At 50.0% G+C, this 19,854-nt stretch overlaps 1 protein-coding gene across 1 annotated transcript; it reads left to right on the top strand.

The window, feature by feature from the left end:
• The first annotated feature begins 719 nt into the window (after positions 1-719).
• Positions 720-4,977, top strand: LOC121861651. Its single transcript, XM_042359546.1, has 2 exons — positions 720-755; positions 3,763-4,977. The coding sequence occupies exons 1-2, from the start codon at positions 720-722 to the stop codon at positions 4,975-4,977; spliced, it is 1,251 nt and encodes a 416-aa protein (XP_042215480.1).
• The last annotated feature ends 14,877 nt before the right edge of the window (positions 4,978-19,854 follow it).

Genomic DNA, 19,854 nt, shown 5'->3' with positions numbered 1-19,854 from the left:
ATGTGGCGGTGATCGGGGGTATTGGAGGAGTGGTGGAGGTATTGGGGGAGTGGTGGAGGTATTGGGGGAGTGGTGGAGGTGGGGGTGTTGGGGAGAAGTGATGGAGGTGTGGTGGAGGAGGAGTGGTTGGAGGTGGTGGAGGTATTGGAGGTGGTGGATGTGGGGGTGATGGAGGTATTGGGGTATGGGAGAATGGTGGAGGTATGGTGGAGGTGGGGAGTGTTGTGGTGGAGGTATTGGAGTGGTGGGTGGTGGGTGGTGGAGGTATTAGGGGAATGGTGGAGGTATTGGGAGAGTGGTGGGGGTATTGGTGGAGTGGTCGATGTATTGGTGGAGTGGTCGATGTATTGGTGGAGTGGTGGAGGTATTGGGGGAGTGGTGGAGGTATTGGGGGAGTGGTGGAGGTATTGGGGGAGTGGTGGAGGTATTGGGGGAGTGGTGGACCATACAGTCAGCACCATAGTTCTTTCACCTGGTCAACCTCCCTCCCTCCTCCTTGTTGTACATAACCTAACCTAACCGAACCTAACCATCCTAGGACGGGTTAGGTTAGGTTAGGATTACACGTAGGTTGTTCGTTGTACCTTCATAACATTGACCAATTTTTCTAAGACTCGGATGGATTTTACACTGTCTTGCCCCGAGCTGCAAAAAATCCAATATGGCGTCGTGTTTGAACAAAGACTGTAGTTTTGGTATGATTGTTGGTGCAGGTAATCATGGCATGGCGGGCAGCAGGTGGTGTAGATGGCCAGGTAACGTGAGGTCGGGAACCACAGGTGGTGTAGATGGCCAGGTTAGGTTGAGGTGTGTCTCGTGTCTGTCAAGGTACAAGGTGATCCAAAAGTCCCTGTGCACCTATAATAACTAACACCACAGTTCTTCCTTGTTATATCACCATTGTTATAGACTTTATTCTTCTTAGAGTAAACTATAGAAATGTTATCCACGTCTATAATTTATCCTTACCTTTTATAATATTGACTACAAGTGGAACAAAGTCTATAACAAAGTAGGTATAACAAAAAACAAATATATTCGTAATTATCACAGGTGCACAGGGACTTTTTGATCACCCTGGATAAGACGTCATCTCACTGTTAAACTTCTAATATAAACAATAATTGAATTGTTAAATACCAACAGAAAAATTATACTTTGACTAAATTAACCAGAAACTTTCACTTAAGACGAGTTAGTAGAGATAAATAATGAAAATATATTATCTTATTCTTTGCCTCAAGTGAAAGTCCCAAGTTTATTTATCTTCAGATTAACCCAAATATTTCTGACCATTTTTAACTTTTATTAACACTTTTTTTCGTTCATATTTATAAATGTTTTTGCTGTTTTATTTTTTTCTGTGAACGGTTCTCTCTCTCTCTCTCTCTCTCTCTCTCTCTCTCTCTCTCTCTCTCTCTCTCTCTCTCTCTCTCTCTCTCTCTCTCTCTCATTTCCAGACATTATTTTCATCATACATACATACATACCTACATACATACATACATACATACATACATACATACATAGATCGATATATATATATTCAGGAAACCATCTTACAAGTTTAACACAGCCTGTATGTCGACCGTGCAGCAGCTGTAGTGCGTCTCTCTATTAAAGGTAACACTACTAATTAATACCCACCATGTGAGATAAAAATGAACCTTATATTAATAAAGGCGATGTATTTCCTGTGTCACCTGAACATTAGACCCCCACCTTATTCAGCCTGGATATTAACCGTTCTAATGTTAATCTAACCTAACCTAATGTTAACCTAACTTAAACTAACCTAAGTTAATGTTAACCTAAACTAACCTAACATAACCTAACCTAACCTAACATAACCTAATCTAACCTAACCACCCCAAGTAGCTTTTGGGTGTTTTAATCATCAGGTGAGATAAAGTAGAGTGTTCCTGGAGGTGGGGAAGTTTTTGGTGGTGGGGAAGTTTCTGGTGGTGGGGAAGTTTCTGGTGGTGGGGAAGTTTCTGGTGGTGGGGAAGTTTTTGGTGGTGGGGAAGTTTCTGGTGGTGGGGAAGTTTCTGGTGGTGGGGAAGTTTCTGGTGGTGGGGAAGTTTCTGGTGGTGGGGAAGTTTCTGGTGGTGGGGAAGTTTTTGGTGGTGGGGAAGTTTCTGGTGGTGGGGAAGTTTCTGGTGGTGGGGAAGTTTCTGGTGGTGGGGAAGTTTTTGGTGGTGGGGAAGTTTCTGGTGGTGGGGAAGTCTCTTGTTCGGGAGATATTATATTTAACTCTCCTCCGATTGGTCTTAGATTCCTGATTGGTGTGGGGGACTGTGAGGAAGGATTAAGTTCCTTCCTTGTACACTGACCCTTGTAGACTTTGCAGTCAATATTATGTACACTATCAAGTGTTCTAGTCGATGGCGGAACAACCCTTGGGTGGACCAGCACCCTGCCAGGGTGGACTCCACCATTAGAGTAACTCACTAGCTGCTGAATAAATCCCCTTTCCTTCCATCTCTCTCTTTCTTTTTTCCTCCCCTCCCCTCACTTCCTTACACTTCTCATTTGTCCGCCTCACTACCCTCCCCCTCACCACCCCACCCTCCCTCACTCCCTCCTTTCCCCCTCTATCCCTCCACGCATCATTTCACACCAGACATATAAAGCTCAGCCGTCGTTGTGAACCTCGCGTCTGTCAGGAGGTGAGGTGAGGTGAGGCCGCAAAAAACATCACAAAAAATATGTTTACAAAAATCTCTCTTGACAAAAGCGACCAATTTCAACCAATGTGGATTATCTGTGTAGCTCTAACTCTGCCTTCACCAGTTACGTTTCTGTGTCTGTCTGTCTGTCTGTCTGTCTATCACACTAGGTTTGTTTGATTCTTTGTTCATCTTGGTGTTTTAAAGTTGTCATTTCGTATGTTTTTCCTGGTGTATATTTGTGTGTGTGTGTGTGTGTGTGTGTGTGTGTGTGTGTGTGTGTGTGTGTGTGTGTGTGTGTGTGTGTTGTTTGTGTGTATGGCCACCTCACACAGCTCCTGGACACCTCACACACACTCCTGGCCACCTCTCACAACTGGCCACCTCATACAACTCTGGCCAACACACACACACTTTTGGCCTCATACAACTCTAGCCACCCCACACCCCCTGGCCACCTCCTTACAACCCTGGCCACCTCATACAATTCTGGCCAACACACACAACTTCTGGCCACCTCACATAACTCCTGGCCACCTCTATCAACTCTTGCCACCTCACACAGCTCTGGCCACCTCACACAACTCCCACCCACACAACTTCTGGCCACCTCTAACTACTCTTGCACCTCACAAAACTCCTGGCCAACACACACAACTTTTGGCCATCTCACACAACTCCTGGCCACCTCACACAACTTCTGTACCTCACATAACTCTTGCCACCTCACACAACTTCTGGCCACACAACTCCTTCTCCTGGCCTCCTCTCACAACTCCTGGCCACCTCATACAACTCCTGGCCTCCTCACACAACTCCTGGCCACCTCACACAACTTCTGGCCACCTCACACGCTCTTGGCCACCTCACACAACTCCTGGCCACCTGCAACTCCTGGCCTCCTCTCACAACTTCTGGCCACCTCATACAACTCCTAGCCACCACACACAACTTCTACCACACACACACACAACTTCTGGCCACCTCACACAACTTCTGGCCTCTCACAACTTCTGGCCACCTCCTTACAACTCCTGGCCTCCTCACACAACTCAGCCACCTCATACAACTTCTGGCCACCTCACACTCCTAGCCACCTCTATCAACTCTTGGCAACCTCACACAGCTCCTGGCCTCACACAACTCCTGGCCACCCCACACAACTTCTGGCCACCTCAGACAACTCTTGGCCACCTCACAAAACTCTGGCCACACACAACTTTGGCCATCTCCACAACTCTGGCCACTGGCCACCTCACATAACTCCTGGGCACCTCACGACTCCTGGCCACACAACTTCTGGCACCTAATACAGCTCCTGGTCACCTCACACAACTCCTGGGCACCTCTAACAACTCTTGGCCACCTCACACGACTCCTGGCCACCTCACACAATTTCTGGCCACCTAATACAGCTCCGGGCCACCTCACACAACTCCTGGCCACCTCTAACAACTCTTGGCCACCTCACACAACTCCTGCCCACCACACACAACTTCTGGCCACCTCACACAACTCCAGGCCACCTCTCACAACTCATGGACACCTCTCACAACTTCTGGACACCTCTCACATCTCCTGGACACCTCTCACAACTCCTGGACACCTCTCACAACTCCTGGACACCTCTCACATCTCCTGGCCACCTTACACATATCCTGGCCACCTCTCACAACTCCTGGACACCTCTCACATCTCCCTGGACACCTCTCACATCTCACAGCCACCTTACACATCTCTGGCACCTCTCACAACTCCTGGACACCTCTCACAGCTCCTGGACACCTCTCACATCTCCTGCCACATCTCCTGGCCACCTCTCACAGCACTCCTGGACACCTCTCACAACTCCTGGACACCTCTCACATCTCCTGGACACCTCTCTCACATCTCCTGGCCACCTTACACATCTCCTGGCCACCTCTCCCACAACTCCTGGACATCTCACATCTCTGGACAGCACCTCTCACATCTCCCGGCCACCTTACACATCTCCTGGCCACCTCTCACAACTCCTGGACGCCTCTCATATCTCTGGACACATCTCCACATCTCCCTGGCCACCTCTCACAACTCCTGGACACCTCTCCACAGCTCCTGGACACCTCTCCACATCTCCCTGGACACACGCACATCTCTGGCCACCTTACACATCTCCTGTGCACCTCTCACAACTCCTGGACACCTCTCACATCTCCTGGCCACCTCACGCTCCCCGGCCTCACACTGCTCCCAGCCACCTCTTTACAAACAGCTAAGCCAATACACCATTCCCTTTTCTGTGAGGGATATTTTTAATGGGGCATAAGAAAAATTAATATATTGTCCCGGTAGCTTAACTCTGATGATCGGGGGATGATGATCCTAGGTGATGATCGAAATTGATGATCAAGAGGTGGGTGATCGAAGTGATCGAGGGGTGATGATTTTGAGGGTAATGATCAGATGGGGTGTGATGATGCCAGGGTTAAAGCCGGATGGGGGTGAGGATCCCGATAAAGTGATAATCCCGGGGAATGGTCCGGATGGGGAGTGAGGATCGATGGAGGTGATAATCCCGAGGGGGAGATGGTCCGGATGGGGGTGAGGATCCTGATGGAAGTGATAATCCCGAGGGGGAGATGGTCCGGATGGGGGTGTGGATCCCGATGGAGGTGATGATCCCGAGGAGGGTGATGATCCCGATAGGAGAGATGATTCCGATGAGGGTGATGATCCCGAGGGGGAAGATGATCTCGAGGGGGGGGTGTGATGATCCCTCTTCTCCTCCGAGGAGGAGGGAGGAGGAGGAGGAGGAGGAGGAAGGCAGGACAAGGAGGAGGAGGAGGAAGAGGAGGAGGAGAAAGAGGAGGAGGAAGACAGGACAAGGAGGGGGAGGAGGAGGAAGGCAGGAGGACAAGGTAGCCACTCGTCTCTTCTGAACCCTTCCCATTCTCACAGGAAGAATACCTCTTTTCAGGAGAACACACCCACCATATCATTAGGTATGACAGGCCTTCCCTCTGCCCCCCCCCCTTCTCCTCCTACCTCTCCTCGCCTACCTCCACCAACCTCCTCCCCCCCCCTCTCCCTCACTGGACCATGGTTGTAGGCATGCTCAGCTCCCTCACATAATCATAGACATTGGGTGTGATGTATCGTCGCAAAACAGCCGCAGAGGATTATAGGGGGCAGCACATGAGGGATCCGAATTTGTGTTACAGTAGTCAGGGGGAGAATGTGTGTTGCGGTAGTCAGGGAAGAATGTGTGTTGCGGTAGTCAGGGAAGAATGTGTGTTGCGGTAGTCAGGGGGAGAATGTGTGTTGCGGTACCAGAAAATTTGAAAAAAAAGTAGCTATTGCGCAGGAGGTGGGCGCCTCGAACTGGTTAACTACGTTACCGATAAGGGCAAATGGTGTCAGTCTCAATAAACAAGAATTTACAGATGCCAATGCTCTAAGGTACGGTCGGCCAGTAGAACGGTTGCCCTCCCAATGCGTGTGTGGCTCTTCCTATGACGTCGATCACGCCATGGTGTGCAAGAAAGGGGGCTTCATATGCATGAGGCATGACGAAGTAAGGGACCTCACAGCAAATATGTTGAAGGAAATCTGCCGGGATGTCATGGTAGAACCGACCCTCCTTCCATTGGACGGTGAGATCTTCCAACATTGGACTTCAAACACATCTAACGAAGCACGTGTTGACGTCAGTGCTCGAGGATGCTGGACGCGGGGACAGCGAGCTTTCTTCAATATCAGGATTTTTGATCCCATGGCCGCATGTCACCGTAACCTGGCTCTCGATGTTGCACATAGGAGGAACGAGAACGACAAGAGAAGGGCATATGGGGAGAGTGCAAGATGTTTCTACGCCAGACTCGCGGAGGTGATCTCCGAAGAGAAGCAGCAGCCCAGAAGTTATGTTACAGCCTGGATGAGATGTCGACTGTCTTTCTCTCTCCTTCGGTCGGCTTTGCTCTGCCTCAGGGGAACGAAAGCTTCTGCCCCAATGCCGACAACTGCTGCAGATATCGACTATGAGGCTACAGTCACTGAATGCCGCATAGATCAGCGGCTCAACTAATTCAACACAGATAGGATAGCTACTTATGTATTAGGATATTTAATATTAAGGTAATAAAATGGCGGCGAAGGTGTGGCTATTGGGGGAGGCTGGAGTCAGGGGGAGAATGTATATTACGGTAGTCAGGGGGAGAATGTGTGTTACAGGTGTCAGGGAGAGAATGTGTATTACGGTAGTCAGGGGGAGACTGTGTATTACGGTAGTCAGGGTGAGAATGTGTGTTAGTCAGGAGGAGAAGCTGCCTCACCTTTGTGGGGTGGGAGTCTATTGAGGCGATTGTCAGGGAGTGAGACAGGGGGGGAGAGAAGGGGTGAAATGGGGAGGAAGTGTTATGTGTTGGTGAGGAGGAGAGGTGAGGAGAGGGGAAGGGTGAGGGAGGAAGGGGTGAGGGAGGAGTGTTGTATGTTGGTGAGGGAGAGGGTGAGGGGAGAGGTTATGTTATGTTTAGTGAGGGAGAGGGAAGTGTATATCTATTTCATTATAGGAAATGTCAAATCTCCCCCTCTCTCTCTCTCTCTCGTCGTGGTGTGTGATTGGTCAGTTAGAAAACAAATAATTAATGAAGTGTTGTAGACTAACTAAAATTTTCTGCCACAGAGGACACTGCCACATAATCCAATCACAAACCTCTACGGTACGTCATATTGGTGGGCTGGTCCGAGTGTCACATTTCCATAATGAAACAGACTATTTGTTTTGCTGTTATGTGCAGTGTGTAGTCACCTAACAACACCCTGTCCTCTGTTATCACAATGAACCGCTGGAAGGAACCCCGTGAGTCCTCTGGTTCAGTTCAGATTTTCAACCCACAGATGGAGCTTCTTATAGCACGAGTTAAACAACATGACGGGAGTTGCCGGGAGTGTCCCAACAGGTGGAGCTATTCACGCCTGGCGACTTTATACACAAATCACTAATGTGAGAGCTAGATTAAGTTCTAATAAAAACATTAATTATGAGACCAATACTGTAGGAAACAATATTTGGTTACTATACTTCCGCACCTTGTATGTACAGTATAGAGAAACGTTACCACACAAGTTACCACATTATAATGGCCTGTGGTGGGCAGCTCAGTTAGTCAGTGGGCCACATACAGTAAGTGACCCTCCATCATCTCAATGGACTACATAAGTGATCCTCCATCAGTGGACCACATAAGTGACCCTCCATCAGTGGACCACATTAGTGACCCTCCAACAGTGGACCACATAAGTGACTCTCCATCAGTGGACCACATAAGTGACCCTCCATTAGTGGACCACATGGGATCTAGATCAACGAATCAAGTATTTGCTAAATTCAAAGAGATACAATCGAAGTCTTCCCACAGTAATGAGACAGGTTCATTCAGTCCCGTGAAGCTCCGACACCTGCTTTGAGATGTTTTATGAATCAGTGTCATGAATCGCGAGGTGTCAGGTTAGTTGCCGCTGTTGTCGTGTTAGGAAGTGCCACTGTGAAGTGTTGCAGGTGTATAAAGTGTCACGGTGAAGTGTTATAAAGTGCAACAGTGAAGTGTCATCGTTGGTAAGGGATTAAAACATCAAAAGGTAAGTGGTGGTCAGCATAGGCTGTATTTGTTGAGGTTAATGTGTTAAATATGAGGATGTACAGTGAGGGTTTAGGTGTTGTGAGCTGAGCTGACTCGACCCACAACACAGCCAACTGCTAATATATATAACATTACCTTATTCCTCCCAAAACTCTTACCATTCACACCTCGAGAAAATCACAAATAACATTTCACAAGGACTAACTTTGCCGAATACATATCCATATTGTTATTGATAAATGGGATACGAATCTGTTTACAACATGGCGTATTAGCTCACCTAATAACTTTACCATAAATTTTAGTTAGGTTGACCAGGTCATGTTTGGTTGGCTCCTTGGTCGCAGGAATTGCAGTATTCTTATTATGTTTTCCATAATTTTTTCACTATAAATAATGGCCTTATAAACCTAACCTAACCTAACCTTGATAAAACTACATTACATTATTACTGTAATCATTCAGTCGTTGGTAACGTTTGTAAGTAAAGAAACAAAAATGGCGTTGGACGGACACGTTAATTATTTATACCGGAAGAAAAGAAAATTTGCAAATCCTGTGACTAATTTGCGGGTTTTCACGACCAAGGGAAGTTGTCGTCTTCAAGAGATGCAATAACTAGTCAGTAACTTGGTAGCTTACGTGTGAACTCGTGGTTAATGTTACAAGTCAACAATGGTCTTACATAGAGTATATTAAAGCCCAATAACTGGACTGTGGAAACTGTGACCAGCTGAGGGTGTTACAGTGGCCCGCTGAGGGCATTAGTGTGGCCCACTAAGGGTGTTAGTGTGGCCCACTGAGGGTGTCAGGGTGGTCTGCAGAAGGTGTCGGGGTGGCCTGCAGAGGGTGTGAGGGTGGCCTGTTGAGGGTGTCAGGGTGGGCCACTTGTGATAGCTGTTTTGGTATCACATTAATTGTTTTAATTAAGTTCTGGAACTCTTTAAGTGGCAGGGTTTAATGTAAACACTTCTTGCTATTTTTCTTTTATTGTCGAAGCAGCTATACACAGATATAATCTGACAAAATAAACTATGAATTCTCTCCAGGGAAGCGAGATGAATAATACATAGAGAGAACACTTGAGTTACGTGTCTGACTTCCCTGTTCAAGTGATAAGACTCTACTGGCCCCCCTCTCTCTGTTTGAGAGCGAGGCGTGGGAGCGAGCCACCTGTTTGGATTAATCAGCTCACCTGCGCTCGACCTTTGAGTGAGATACAAGCTCAGCTGCCTCTTGATGCCAGCAACAAGTTGACTCACTTGTTGAATAACTTGATCAATAAGTTGGTGTTACTTATTTGGGTGAATATTTATATAGAACAAAGGTGCTGTTAAACATTGAGGGTGTCAGGGCGGCCCACTGAGGGTATCAGGGCGGCCCACTGAGGGTATCAGGGCGGCCCACTGAGGGTGTCAGGGCGGCCCACTGAGGGTATCAGGGCGGCCCACTGAGGGTGTCAGGGCGGCCCACTGAGATCAGGCGGCCCACTGGGGGTATCAGGGCGGCCCACTGAGGTGTGGGCGCCCACTGGGGTATCAGGGCGGCCCACTGAGGGTGTCAGGGCGGCCCACTAGGGGTATCAGGGCGGCCCACTGAGGGTATCAGGGCGGCCCACTGAGGGTATCAGGGCGGCCCACTGAGGGTGTAAGTGTGGAGCAGTGTGGGTGTTAGGGTGGCGTGCTGGAGGTGTAAGTGTGGACCAGTGAGGGTGTTAGGGTGGCCTGCTGGAGGTGTAAGTGTGGACCAGTGAGGGTGTTAGGGTGGCCTGCTGAAGGTTTAAGAGTGGACCAGTGTGGGTGTTAGGGTGGCCCACTGAGGGTGTAAGTGTGGACCAGTGTGGGTGTTAGGGTGGCCTGCTGGAGGTGTAAGTGTGGACCAGTGAGGGTGTTAGGGTGGCCTGCTGGAGGTGTAAGTGTGGACCAGTGAGGGTGTTAGGGTGGCCTGCTGAAGGTTTAGAGTGGACCAGTGTGGGTGTTGGGGTGGCCACTGAGGGGGTGTAAGTGTGGACCAGTGTGGGTGTTGGGTGGCCTGCTGGAGGTGAAGTGTGGACCAGTGAGGGTGTTAGGGTGGCCTGCTGGAGGTTGGAAGTGTGGACCAGTGAGGGTGTTAGGGTGGCCCACTGGGGGTGTCAGGGCGGCCCACTGAGGGTGTAAGTGTGGAGCAGTGTGGGTGTTAGGGTGGCCTGCTGGAGGTGTAAGTGTGGACCAGTGAGGGTGTTAGGGTGGCCTGCTGGAGGTGTAAGTGTGGACCAGTGAGGGGTGTTAGGGTGGCCCACTGAGGGTGTAAGTGTGGACCAGTGTGGGTGTTAGGGTGGCCTGCTGGAGGTGTAAGGTGTGGACCAGTGAGGGTGTTAGGGGTGGCCTGCTGGGTGTAAGTGTGGACCAGTGAGGGTGTCAGGGCGGCCCACTGAGGGGTGTCAGGGCACACTGGGGTGTAAGTGTGGAGCAGTGTGGGTGTTAGGGTGGCCTGCTGGAGGTGTAAGTGTGGACCAGTGAGGGTGTTAGGGTGGCCTGCTGGAGGTGTAAGTGTGGACCAGTGAGGGTGTTAGGGTGGCCTGCTGAAGGTTTAGAGTGGACCAGTGTGGGTGTTGGGGTGGCCCACTGAGGGTGTAAGTGTGGACCAGTGTGGGTGTTAGGGTGGCCTGCTGGAGGTGTAAGTGTGGACCAGTGAGGGTGTTAGGGTGGCCTGCTGAAGGTGTAAGAGTGGACCAGTGTGGGTGTTAGGGTGGCCCACTGAGGGTGTAAGTGTGGACCAGTGTGGGTGTTAGGGTGGCCTGCTGGAGGTGTAAGTGTGGACCAGTGAGGGTGTTGGGGTGGCCCACTGAGGGGTGTAAGTGTGGACCAGTGTGGGTGGGGTGGCCTGCTGGAGGTGTAAGTGTGGACCAGTGAGGGGTGTTAGAGTGGCCTGCTGAAGGTGCAGGAGTGGACCAGTGAGGGTGTTAAGATGGCCCGCTGAAGGTATAAGTGTGGACCAGTGAGGTGTTAGGGTGGCCTGCAGAAGGTGCAAGAGTGGACCAGTGAGGGGTGTCAGGGCGGCCCACTGAAGGTGTAAGGTGTGGACCAGTGTGGGTGTTGGGGTGGCCTGCTGGAGGTGTGAAGTGTGGACCAGTGAGGGTGTTGGGGTGGCCTGCTGAAGGTGCAAGAGTGGACCAGTGAGGGTGTTAAGATGGCCCGCTGAAGGTATAAGGTGTGGACCAGTGAGGGTGTTAGAGTGGCCTGCTGAAGGTGTAGTGTGGACCAGTGAGGGTGTTAGAGTGGCCTACTGAAGGTGTAAGTGTGGACCAGTGAGGGTGTTAAAGTGGCCTGCTGAAGTTGCAAGTGTGGACCAGTGAGGGTGTTAAGGTAGCCTGCTCAAGGTGTAAGTATGGACCAGTTAGGGTGTTAGAGTGGCCTGCTGAAGGTGTAAGTGTGGACCAGTGAGGGTGTTAGAGTGGCCTGCTGAAGGTGTAAGTGTGTGGACCAGTGAGGGTGTTAAGGTGGCCTGCTGAAAGGTGTAAGTGTGGACCAGTGAGGGTGTTAGAGTGGCATTGCAGAAGGTGTAGTGTGGACCAGTGAGGGTGTTAAGGTGGCCTGCTGAAGGTGTAAGTGTGGACCAGTGAGGGTGTTAGAGTGGCCTGCTGAAGGTTTAAGTGTGGACCAGTGAGGGTGTTAGGGTGGCCTGCTGAAGGTGTAAATGTGGACCAGTGAGGGTGTTGGGTGGCCTGCCGAAGGTATTAGTGTGGACCAGTGAGGGTGTTAGAGTGGTCTGCTGAAGGTGTAAGTGTGGACCAGTGAGGGTGTTAGAGTGGCCTGCTGAAGGTGTAAGTGTGGACCAGTGAGGGGTGTTAGGGTGGACCGCTGAAGGTGTAAGTGTGTGGACCAGTGAGGGTGTTAGGGTGGCCTGCTGAAGGTGTAAGTGTGGACCAGTGAGGGTGTTAGAGTGGCCTGCTGAAGGTGTAAGTGTGGGCTAGTGAGGGGTGTTAAGGTGGCCTGCTGAAGGTGTAAGTGTGGGCTAGTGAGGGTGTTAAGGTGGACTGCTGAAGGTGTAAGTGTGGACCAGTGGGGGTGTTGGGTGGCCTGCTGAAGGTGTAAGTGTGGACCAGTGAGGGTGTTGAAGTGGCCTGCAGAAGGTGTAAGTGTGGACCAGTGAGGGGTGTTGGGTGGCCTGCTGAAAGTGTAAGGTGTGGACCAGTGAGGGTGTTAGGGTGGCCTGCTGAAGGTGTAAGTGTGGACCAGTGAGGGTGTTAGGTGGCCTGCTGAAGGTGTAAGTGTGGACCAGTGAGGGGTGTTAGAGGTGGCCTGCTGAAGGTGTAAGTGTGGACCAGTGAGGGTGGTAGGGTGGCCCGCTGGAAGGTGTTAGTGTGACCAGTGAGGGTGGTGGGGTGGCCTGCTGAAGGTGTAAGGGTGTGGCCAGTGAGGGGTGGTGGGGTGGCCTGCTGAGATAGGGGTTGGTGTGCTGAAGGTGTAAGTGTGACCAGTGAGGGTGGTAGGGGTGGCCTGCTGAAGGTGTAAGTGTGACCAGTGAGGGTGGTAGGGTGGCCTGCTGAAGGTGTAAGTGTGGACCAGTGAGGGGGTGGTAGGTGGCCTGCTGAAGGTGTAAGTGTGACCAGTGAGGGTGTTAGGGTGGCCCGCTGAAGGTGTAAGTGTGACCAGTGAGGGTGGTAGGGTGGCCTGCTGAAGGTGTAAGTGTGACCGGTGAGGGTGGTAGGGTGGCCCGATGAGGTGTAAGTGTGGACCAGTGAGGGTGGTAGGGTGGCCTGCTGAAGGTGTAAGTGTGGACGAGTGAGGGGTTTTAAGGTGGCCTGCTGAAGGTGTAAGTGTGGACCAGTGAGGGTGTTAGGTGTGACCGGTGAGGGTGGTAGGGTGGCCTGCTGAAGGTGTAAGTGTAATCCAGTGAGGGTGTTAGGGTGGCCTGCTGAAGGTGTAGTGTGGACAGGTGAGGGGTGTTAGAGTGGCCTGCTGGAGGTGTGAGAGTGGACCAGTGAGGGGTGTTAGGGTGGCCCGCTGAAGGTGTAAGGTGTGGACCAGTGAGGGTGTTAGGTGGCCCGCTGAAGGTTATGAGTGTGAACCAGTGAGGGGTGTTAAGGTGGCCCACTGAAGTTGTAAGTGGACCAGTGGGGTATTAAGGTGGCCTGATGAAGGTGTAAGTGTGTGGACCAGTGAGGGTGTTAGGTGGCCGCTGAAGGTGTAAGTGTGGAGCAGTGAGGGTGTTAAGGTGGCCTGCTGAAGGTGTAGGTGTGGACCAGTGAGGGTGTTAGGGGTGGCCTGCTGAAGGTATAAGTGTGGACCAGTGAGGGTGTTAGGGTGGCCTGCTGAAGGTGTAAGTGTGGACCAGATAGAGTGGTAGGGTGGCCCGCTAAGGTGTAAGTGTGACCAGTGAGGGTGGTAGGATGGCCTGCTGAAGGTGTAAGTGTGGACCAGTGAGGGTGTTGGGTGGCCTGCTGAAGGTGTGAGTGTGGACCAGTGAGGGTGGTAGGTTGGCTGCTGAAGGTGTAAGTGTGGACCAGTGAAGGTGTTAAGATGGCCTGCTGAAGGTGTAAGTGTGGACCAGTGAGGGTGTTAAGGTGGCCTGCTGAAGGTGTAAGTGTGGACCAGTGAGGGTGTTAAGGGGTGGCCTGCTGAAGGTGTAAGTGTGGACCAGTAAGGGGTGTTAAGGTGGCCCGCTGAAGGTGTAAGTGTGTGGACCAGTGAGGGTGTTAGGGTGACCTGCTGAAGGTATAAGTATGGACCAGTGAGGGGTAAGGTGGCCCGCTGAAGGTGTAAGTGTGGACCAGTGGGGGTGTTGGGTGGCCTGCTGAAGGTGTAAGTGTGGACCAGTGAGGGTGTTAAGGTGGCCTGCTGAAGGTATAAGTGTGGACCAGTGAGGGTGTTAGGGTGACCTGCTGAAGGTGTAGAGTATGGACCAGTGAGGGTGTTAAGGTGGCCGCTGAAGGTGTGAAGTGTGACCGTTGGGGGTGTTAAGGTGGCCCGCTGAAGGTGTAAGTGTGACCAGTGAGGGTGGTGGGTGGCCCACTGAAGGTGTAAGTGTGACCGGTGAGGGTGGCCTGCTGAAGGTGTAAGTGTGACCAGAGAGGGTGTTAGGTGGCCTGCTGAAGGTGTAGTGTGGACCAGTGAGGATGTTAAGGTGGCCTGCTGAAGGTATAAGTGTGGACCAGTGAGGCGTGTTAGGGTGGCCTGCTGAAGGTGTAGTGTGGACCAGTGAGGGTGGTAGGGTGGCCTGCTGAAGGTGTGAAGTGTGGACCAGTGAGCATGTCAGGGTGGCCTGCTGAAGGTGTAAGTGTGGACCAGTGAGATGTGTTAGGGTGGCCTGCTGGGAGGTGTAAGTATGGACTAGTGAGAGTGTTAGAGGTGGCCTGCTGAAGGTGTAGGTGTGGTCTGAGTGAGAGGGTTGATAAGGTGGCCTGCTGAGGTGTAAGTGTGGACCAGTGAGGTGTTAGGGTGGCCCGCTGAAGGTGTAAGTGTGGACCAGTGAGGTGTTAGAGTGGCCTGATGAAGGTGGAAGTGTGGACCAGTGAGGGTGTTAGAGTGGCCTGCTGAAGGTGTAAGTGTGGACCAGTGAGGGTGCTAGAGTAGATTGCTGGGAGGTGTAAATATGGACAAGTGAGGGTGTTAAGGTGGCCCACTGAAGTTGTAAGTGGGGCCCAGTGAGGGTATTAAGAGTGGCCTGCTGAAGGTGTAAGTGTGGACCAGTGAGGGTGTTAGAGTGGCCTACTGAAGGTGTAAGTGTAGACCAGTTAGGGTGTTAGTGTGACCGGTGAGGATGGTAGGGTGGCCTGGTGAAGGTGTAAGTGTAATCCAGTGAGGGTGCTGGGGTGTCCTGCTGAAGGTGTAAGTTTGGACAGGTGAGGGTGTTAGAGTGGCCTGCTGAAGGTGTAAGAGGGTGTGTCGCGATCCCACTACCCTTTATACTTGGGGAGTGAATCCTACCCCAAGTTATTAACAAATATAGGAACAAATAGGGAACACGGCAATAATTATCCTCACCAAAAACCTACTCAACTAAATGTACTTGAATAAGTAAGAACAGTTGAAATAAGTGAATCACAAAAGGGAAGATAATTAATAAATTCAATTTATGTTCTAAAGGGAGTAATGACTAGCAAACAAGAATTTAAGGGAATAAGTAATTGTATAATAAAATAAGAGTGATGCCGGAAGGGCTAAAATACACCGTTAAGGAGTTAGACCAAACAAATATTACTTAACATTACTATATTACACAGACATACGAAATATATATATATACAACAATCACTACAAAATGATTATTTCCTACCAAACAGGAGATTCCTTACCACCAGGATCCCTTCCTAGGCCTAACTAAACGTGTCACTAATACCTGATACCCCTAGGGCATTGCAGAGGACTGGACAAGGCACTAGACAAGGGGTCAAGGCTAGAGAACGAATGGACACGTCTACCCTATGCCACGGTTTTTCGCTACTGCAGAAGCGTGCCCACGCGGGGAGGAGAGCGTCTCATATCACGTGATTCAGGACATTTGCTGGATATTTTATATAATTAATTAATATTACTCTTGAGTTGACTTAACAGAGTATGACAATGATGCATATTAATAACATACATAAATATACAATTAACCTAAGTAACTAAAAACAATAATAATATAATAAGTACAATTAACAATTTATTAATAGCTTGTATAAAATGTAGGCGTGAACATATGCCTCACGCTATGCGAGTTCCCGAGCGCCACAGGCACGTGACAGGGTGTTAGGGTGGCCCGCTGAAGGTGTAAGTGTGGACCAGTGAGGTGTTAGAGTGGCCTGATGAAGGTGGAAGTGTGGACCAGTGAGGGTGTTAGAGTGGCCTGCTGAAGGTGTAAGTGTGGACTAGTGAGGGTGTTAGAGTGGCCCGCTGAAGGTGTAAGTGTGGACCAGTGAGGGTGTTAAGGTGGCCCACTGAAGTTGTAAGTGGGGACCAGTGAGGGTATTAAGAGTGGCCTGCTGAAGGTGTAAGTGTGGACCAGTGAGGGTGTTAGAGTGGCCTACTGAAGGTGTAAAAGTGTGGACCAGTGAGGTGTTAAGGTGGCCTGCTGAAGGTGTGAAGTGTGACCGGTGAGGGTGGGGGTGGCCTGCTGAAGGTGTAAGTGTGACCAGTGAGGTTAGGTGGCTGTGACCAGTGACAGTGGTGCTGAAGTGTGGACCAGTGGGTGAGGCCTGCTGAAGGTATAAGGTGTGACCAGTGAGCGTGTTAGGAAGGGTGTGTGACCGGTGGCCTGCTGAAGGTGTAACTGTGGACCAGTGGCATGTCAGGGTGGCCTGCTGAAGGTGTAAGTGTGGACCAGTGAGGGTGTTAGGGTGGACTGCTGAAGGTTGTAAGTCTGGACCAGTGAGGGTGTTAGAGTGGCCTGCTGAAGGTGTGAAGTGTGTGGACAGGGTGTGTTAGGGTGGCCTGCTGAGAGGTGTAAGTGTGGACCAGTGAGCATGTCAGGGTGGCCTGCTGACCAGTGAGGGTGTTAGGTGGCCTGCTGAAGGTGTGTGTGGACCAGTGAGTGAGGTGGCCTGCTGAAGGTGTGGTGTGGCAGTGGGTGATAAGGTGGCCTGCTGAAGGTGTGGTGTGGACCAGTGAGGGTGTTAGGTGTGAAGGTGTGTGTGACCAGTGAGGGAGAGTGGCCTGCTGAAGTGTGTGACCTGGGGTTTGAAGGGTGGACCAGTGAGGGTGTTGCTGAAGGTGTAAGTGTGGACCAGTTAGGGTGTTAGGGTGGCCTGCTGAAGGTGTAAGTGTGATCAGTGAAGGTGGTAGGGTGGCCCGCTGAAGGTGTAAGTGTGACCAGTGAGGGTGTTAGGGTGGCGTGCTGAAGGTGTAAGTGTGGACCAGTGAGGGTGTTAGGGTGGCCCGCTGAAGTGTTTTTTTTTTTACCACCTACAGTTGTTAGTTTATTGTGCACCCCATACTCATCCTTTGGGCGGTAGCACTAAAGGATTACAGAGTAGAGTTGACAAAGGGTCAGTATAAGTAAAGGCGGCGGTACACTGGGCACTTTCCTTCAAACATGTCCGTTTTGCTGGCCGTTGGCCTAAACCCCCAGCAACCAGCAGGATTTCGGTTGTTGCGAGAAATGGACAACGGTGTGCCGGGGATCTTTGCTGGCCGGATTCATGCTCAAATGAGCTTCATATAATTTCAACCAAAAATTGAAATAAATCATGAAACAGTAATAATTTAAAGTATAACATAAATGGTGACATATTTCTATTTATTTGTCACTTTAAAACACATTTAGTATTATTAAATCATTATTCAGGGTCTTCTTTGACCAGCCAGCCGCCACCCTTTTAAAGAAACTTCAGGACGCATCCATTGCCTTTTATTTAGCTTCTGCAGACGCCTCACTTGCTTCAGCAACTGAAGAACTATAGCACAAGCCTGCAAGGCCTCAACTGTAGTAACGGGATCCATGGTGAGCCTTGTCTAGAGGGCTTTGTTGTTGTTTTCGTTGCGTTGGGCAGACGCACCAACAAAACATCCCAGTGTGATGCAAAACGTCTCTTTGTTTTGCTGGCCAGACCGTGAAGGAAAGTGCCCACTGTGCCATCGCCTTAACCCCGTGGTCAGGTTTTTTATGGCATTGAGTTACAGAGTATTTCAAGTAATTTTCTTGTTTAGAGTACAGGAGTGTGAGGCAGTATGTCTGCCACACACTTTGTTATTCACATTTGCGTGAGAAGTAGTCAAGCACATTGTGTGTTTGGTTCTATACATGGGAGCTGATATAGCTACTAAGTGCAAAAAAAGTGGATACAATCTTAATATGTCAGCTATCTTGCCATTAGAGATGAAGCGTTGTGCCATTTACATACAATGTGCTTGGACCTTGAATATTTAGTTTTGTTCACATCCGCTTGAGGGCCATACTGCCAGAGATACTTATATCCTAACCTTAGTCTAGCGGTTACAACATCTTGTATTCTAGTGATCTTGTTACTTGCTCCATATACATGTTTCACTTGATACATCTCATCATGGTAAACTATGGATCGACTAGTGCATGTTTGCACTTGTCTACTCACGTCAAATTCATCAATAAGTTCTTTCCTAATTATAGTTTTGAGGGTTCTTTTTGACAGACCCAAATTGCATTAGGGTATGAGGGTGGCCCACTGAGGGTGTTAGGGTGGCCCACTGGTTGTTTGCGGGTGGCCGTGTGAGGGTGGCCCACTGAGGGTTTGAGGGTGGCCCACTGAGGGTTTGAGGGTGGCCCACTGAGGGTTTGAGGGTGGCCCACTGAGGGTATGAGGGTGGTCCGCTGAGGCTATAAGGTGTGGCCCGCTTAGAGTACAAGGGTGACCCACTGAGGGTGTGAAGGTGGCCCGCTGAGGTTGTATGGGTAGTGTGCTGAGGGTGTTAGAGTGGCCCACTGAGGGTGTTAGGGTGGCCCACTGAGGGTGTTAGGGGGACCTGTTGACAGTTTTTCTTCCTTTTTCAATAGGGATCATTACTCAGGCTGTACAAAGTTCTTGTCGTCTGAGAAATAAATGACGTAAATTAAAAATTGAGTAGAAAGTGACATATTCTCAGCTTCATTTGGAAAGTCGTAAACGCTCAGCACACATACTGTAGTTTTAGTTCCAGGGTAGACACCACACCCACCATCACCGTGGGACTACACTGGGATGGTGTTCCAGAGTAAACACCATACCCACCAACACCGTGGGACTATACTGGGATGGGGTTCCAGAGTAGACACCATACCCACCATCACCGTGGGACTACACTGGGATGGGGTTCCAGGGTAGACACTATACCCACCATCACCGTGGGACTACACTGGGATGGGGTTCCAGGGTAGACACCATACCCACCATCACCGTGGGACTACACTGGGATGAGGTTCCAGGGTAGACACCATACCCATTAAATCTGAAAGGGTTATTATTAACTTTGAAAGTAATAGGTGGCCCGTGAAGAGCGCTCATGAGTCTGGTGTGTCCCCTGACCTCAAATGCCCCCCCGCCTGCATTATAGCCTAGAATGATACCTGAATTCTTACAGTGGGGAAGACTGTGTTAATAGTGAAAGTCTATTTCTTTCAGAGAGAAAGTGGAAGAAACTAAAAGACATGGGAGAGAGAGTGAGAGAATTTAGGAAGTAGTAAGAAGATGAGCCTATGGCTACTTCATCCAGTTGATCCCTCACCCCTAGCACCCTCCACCACAGTCAGGTAGACGGACCGGGAACACATAAATATATTATCAATGCTGAAATCTGGCCGCAGTAGCCTTGAGAGCCACGGGTGTTGTTATCCAGGTGTGTGTGTGTGTGATAGAATATTTATATATTATATATACAATAGAAAAATCCCAAGCTTTACAAATCTGCAATATTCACATCTTCTAGATGCAGGTGTGGATGCAAAAACTTTGTGGTTGCTCCATGGATGCGGATGTGACATCCATCATTATTTGGCATCACTCGTTATCGAGAAAATGTAAATAAAAATCCGAATTAAATGAATAACATTCACTGCACCGAAAAAATGGTCAGTGTAGGTTTGTGAGTGAGTCTCTGTTTGGGATTCTGACTATTATGACTTCTTGTACTTCGCTGTGTCAGGTTATA

The sequence above is a fragment of the Homarus americanus genome, unplaced genomic scaffold, assembly GCF_018991925.1.
Source record: "Homarus americanus isolate GMGI-L3 unplaced genomic scaffold, GMGI_Hamer_2.0 scaffold39094, whole genome shotgun sequence".
In the NCBI taxonomy this organism is placed as follows: Eukaryota; Metazoa; Arthropoda; class Malacostraca; order Decapoda; family Nephropidae; genus Homarus; species Homarus americanus.
The sequence above is the reverse complement of the archived record's forward strand: the minus strand, read 5'-3'. Positions and strand labels throughout refer to the sequence as shown.

Excerpts from the sequence above, each read along its gene's own strand:
- LOC121861651 (XM_042359546.1), top strand. The coding sequence starts at position 720 with ATGGCATGGCGGGCAGCAGGTGGTGTAGATGGCCAG. Across the intron at positions 756-3,762 it reads CAGGTGGTGTAGATGGCCAG|CCACCTCTATCAACTCTTGG; the intron begins GTAACGTGAGGT and ends TCACACTCCTAG.